This window comes from Alligator sinensis, unplaced genomic scaffold (genome assembly GCF_000455745.1).
Source record: "Alligator sinensis unplaced genomic scaffold, ASM45574v1 scaffold1667_1, whole genome shotgun sequence".
NCBI classification, from domain to species: Eukaryota; Metazoa; Chordata; order Crocodylia; family Alligatoridae; genus Alligator; species Alligator sinensis.
The window spans coordinates 429481-433914 of NW_005842504.1; the positions used below are offsets into that span (position 1 = coordinate 429481).

The following is a 4434-nucleotide window of genomic DNA, read 5'->3' on the forward strand; positions in this document are numbered from 1 at the left end:
AGCCAGGGAGTTGGCGAACTTCTGGTTGCTGATGAGGCTCACGGTGCGCTCCACCCACTCCAGCAGCTCGCCCGCCAGCTGCTCGTAGCGCCCCGCCAGCCTCTCCACCTCCACCGCATGGTCCAGCACCTGCCGGCGGCACCGGGCCAGTTACCCCCGCGGGCTCAGTGCACCACGCCGGGTACCCCACGGGCTCAAGGACCCATGCTGGGTACCCACACAGGACCAGGACCCATGCCGGGTACCCCCACAGGCCCAGAGCACCATGCCAGGTATCCCCCATGGATTCAAGGACCCACACTGAGTACCTGACGGGCTCAAGGACCCACGCTGGTTACCCGCCATGGGCTCAAGGACCTATGCCAGGTACCCCCACAGGCTCAAGGGTCCACACCGGGTACCCCCATGGGCTCAAGGACCCATGCCAGGTACCCCCCCATGGGCTCAGGGACCCATGCTGGGTACCCCCACAGGCTCAAGGGTCCACACCGGGTACCCCCCATGGGCTCAGGGACCCATGCCGGGTACCCCCCATGGGCTCAAGGACCAATGCCAGGGACTCCCGGGGCTCAAGAGTCCATGCCAGGTACCTCCTATGGGCTTAGGGACCCATGCCAGGTACCCCACAGATTCAAGGACCATGCCAGATACCCGCCATGGGCTCAAGGGCCCACACCGGGTACACCCGTGGGCTCAAGGACCCATGCTGGGTACCCCCACGGGCTCAAGAACTCATGCCAAACACCCACCATGGGCTCAAGGACCCATGCTGGTTACCTCCCATGGGTTCAGGGACCCATGCCAGGTACCCCATGGACACAGGGCACCAGGCTGGATACCCCCACATCTCAACTGTGATCACGGTCCCCAGGAACCATAACCTCCATCTGCCCCGGCTCCCCAGGGCTAGCGCTGGGCCCCCCGCCATGCCCCATAGCTGCTTGCCCCTGCCCCCATATGAGATCCACAGTGCCCTTGGCCTTCGTGGCTGCGTCCGGGGCAGGCGCTACCGGAAGCGCGGCAGGGAACAGAGCGTGCGGGTTGCCCCAGGCCCGGATGGTGCCCGCGACCCCCACCTTGCCGATGCGCTTCCCCTCCACGGCCAGCGCCTTCATCTTGGAGAAGTAGTGGTAGAAGGAGACCACGTAGGTGATGATGGACTTCTCGTCCGGGTTCTCCATGCTCACGTCTGCCGAGAGAGGCGGCGTCGGGGATCTGAGCGTGGCCCCGGTCCCCCCAGTTATGTGCTGGATGTCCCCCCGGGGCTCAGGTCGCAGCCCCTCGCGGAGGCCCTGTGCCCCCCCAGCCCCGCCTTACCCTCAGGGTCGAGCAGCTTGGTGAGGCCCAGGTGCGCCTCGGCCGCGTTGAAGGCCTGCTGCAGGTTGTAGGTGGCGTTGGACTTGGCCAGCTTGTCGAAGTCGATGATGTCGGGCCTGGGAGCAAGAGAGCGCCCGTTGGCCCCCACTCCGACCACTGCACCCCACTCCCCTCCCCGAGACAGAGCCCAGGCGTCCGGGCTCCGGCTGCTCGACCTGTGCTTGTGGATGAGCGCGTTGAAGGCCAGGCCGTCGCGCCAGCTCGTGGTGAAGTTCTGGATGTTCACCTCGGGGTACCTGAGCCAGGGGCCGGAGGCGTCAGCCCAGGGGTCCCGTGGGGTCCCGAGCCCCCCGGAGCCGCCCCGGGCTCCCCCCGCCCTGCTCACCCTGCTGTCTTCATCTGGCACCAGAGCAGCAGCGCGTCCTTGGCTGATCGTGTCTCCCGGTTGTCTTCCGTCTCAATCTTGATCACCTGGATCTAGGGAATGGGCGCAAGCACTGACGTACCCCTGCCCCGGACACCTGGGTGCTCCCCTGCCCTGAGTGGGGGCTCGCAGCTGACCCTCGGGGCCGGAGCCAGGTGCACCGAGGGTCTCCCGGGAGCCGGCCCGTGGCCGTGGTACCTGGAAGCGCAGGATGATGGTCCAGATGAGGCCGAGCGTCAGGCGGTGGTTGCCGTCCACGATGTCGTGGGAGCCCACGTTCTCCAGGTGCACGCGCTGCTCCTTGAGGAACTGCAGCGCCTTGTCCACGTTCTCCAGCGAGTGGATCCTCATCCGGCCCCGCGTCGGCTTGGGCTGGGGGGGCGCAGGCAGGGGCATGACCCACGGCCACCGCCACCCCCAGGACAACGAGAGCTGCCCTGGCCTGGCTCAGACCCCGGCTCCGTCCTGCTGCAGTCCCGTCCCAGCAGGGATCCCGCAACCCCCCGGCAGACCCCGGGGACGGGCCCTGGCTGGAGCAGGCCGGGGCTGGGGGGGGACTCACCAGCTGCTCCCCCGACAGCACCTCCAGCAGCCGGGTGAGCACGGGGCCGTCCCGCAGGTCGGTGTAGAGGTCGCCGATGCGGCAGGAGACGCGCGCCAGGTGCGAGTTCACCCACTTGGTGAAGGTTTTCTTCTGCACGGCTTCGCGCTCGTCTGCGGGGGGCCAGGTGGGTCAGCCAGCGCCCCCGGCCTTGATCCTGGCTCCAGCCCCCCCTGGAGCCAGGAATGGGACCCAGGCATCTGGGCTCTCAGGTCCTACCACCTCTGCAGAGCCTGGAAAGGACCCCAGGTGACCCCGCCACCGCCCCAGAGCTGGGAACAGGACCCGGGCGTCCTGGCTCCCAGCTCCAGGCTGCTGGAGGAGAATCCAGGCGTCCCGGCCGTGTCCCGGCCTCCCTCCCCGGCTCTGCCACAGGTGCGGGGAGAGAACCCAGGCGTCCGGGCGGCCCCGTACCGGCGAGGGCCTTGATGCGGGAGCACTCGAAGAGCTTGGCAGTGGCGGTGGTGTCGTCCCAGGCGCGGGGGTCGCCGCTCTCCCACCGGCTGTTGTTGTTCTGCGTCTGCGCGTCCATGTTATCCAGCTCGGCCACGTCGGCCATGGGGGCGGGCGGCTGCGGGGACACGAGGTCAGAGCTGCCCGCACGGTCCAGCCCTGCAACCCCGTCCAGCCCAGGACCCTGCCCCTGGACCCTGCAGAGGCATCGCAGTGGGGGCATTGGCACAGTGCAGCACGTGGGCTCCATGCACCCCTGCTCTAACCACTAGACCCCTCTCCCTGGACAGAACCCAGGCGTCCGGACCCCAGCCTCGTGCTGTACACAGCTGCTCTGCGGGGGGGGGGGGAACCAGCCCCCCCCCCCACCAGAGTGGGGCTGAGAAATGAGGATGCCGCCGATGGGGCAGATGCGTGCACACATGCAGGCACACACACGTGCATACACAGATGCACCCACGTACACATGCATGCACATACAAACACATGCATACATGCATACCCATACGGGAGCATACACGCATGCCCATACACACACACGTGCACCTGCATACCCCCCAGAGGTAACTGGGGCATCCCAGGGGCCTCCCACCCCCTCCAGCCCCCCGCAAGGCTCCAGGGACCCCCAGACAGACCCGGACCCCGGGGCAGCAGGAAAAAGGCAGGTGCCCAGGGTGAGGCATTAACCCTTGGTGCCCTGCAAAAAGAGCATCCACGCGCCTCCACCCTGGCTCACTCGCGTGCACATCTGTGCCCACATGTACACGCGCTGGGCAGCACGGTGGAGACCAGGCCGCAGCTGCAGCCAGATGGATGGAGCTCCAGCCTCCCTCCTGGGGCTGGGGCTTGCTCCGGCCCCGGCAGCTGGGAGGCGGTGCCCGGGAGCCCAGGGTGCAGCTCCAGCCCCTGCCCGCAGGACAAGCCCCGGCATCCCTGGTCTGTCCCTCCAGCCAAGGCTGGCTCCCTGCCCATCACCTTCAGCTGACACAGCCCCCCCCCATCGCAGCTCGGAGGCCTGGGCCTACACGCGGCACAGCATGGAGCCCCCCCAGCCACCACCTGGCTCCAGCTCCGGGGCCTCTGCTGCCCCCCCGGCCTGCAGGGAGCGGCAGGGACGGGCTGCCCAGGCCCCGGCTCCAGCGCCCCGAGTGGGGGGTAGCAGGAGAGGGTGCTGCCCCCCTCTCCCCACCCAGGGATGCATGGGTCTGCACACACACACACACACACACACACGGGCAAGGATATGAGTGGGTGCATGCAACAATACGCCTGCACAGGGGAGCACGCTGCCACGGGAGAGGGCACGTCGACATGCACACACACATGTGCACCTGCTCCCATGTGCAATGGCACGCATGCACACACGCGCCCCCATGCACACACACACGCCTCCCCCCTGGCACACATGCATGCATACAGATGCGCGCACACAATACAGCCATGCACACACACACCCAGATGCTCTCACACACGCGCATGCACACACACCCATGGCCACGGGCACACCCGTGCAGACACGTACCCATGCACAGCCATGCAGACAGACACGCGCGCAGACACACACGCAGGTCCCCCCCATCCCCCGTGTCTCACCGGGGCCGCGGGCGCGGGCGCGGCTCCGGGCTGCAGCATCCAGGGA

At 67.9% G+C, this 4434-nt stretch overlaps 1 protein-coding gene across 1 annotated transcript in view; it reads right to left on the reverse strand.

Moving 5' to 3' along the window:
- The window catches only part of SPTBN4 (spectrin beta, non-erythrocytic 4), a 26518-nt gene extending 23563 nt beyond the window's left edge, over positions 1–2955 (reverse strand). Inside the window, exons 1-8 of the mRNA XM_025213054.1 lie at positions 2757–2955; positions 2304–2455; positions 1940–2113; positions 1703–1794; positions 1533–1613; positions 1318–1433; positions 1077–1189; positions 4–129 (exon numbers count right to left, since the gene is read on the reverse strand). Of these exons, the coding sequence (XP_025068839.1) occupies positions 4–129; positions 1077–1189; positions 1318–1433; positions 1533–1613; positions 1703–1794; positions 1940–2113; positions 2304–2455; positions 2757–2901 (999 nt within the window). The 5' untranslated portion in view covers positions 2902–2955. The remainder of the gene's footprint in view (positions 1–3; positions 130–1076; positions 1190–1317; positions 1434–1532; positions 1614–1702; positions 1795–1939; positions 2114–2303; positions 2456–2756) is intronic.
- Between the last annotated feature and the right edge of the window lie 1479 nt (positions 2956–4434).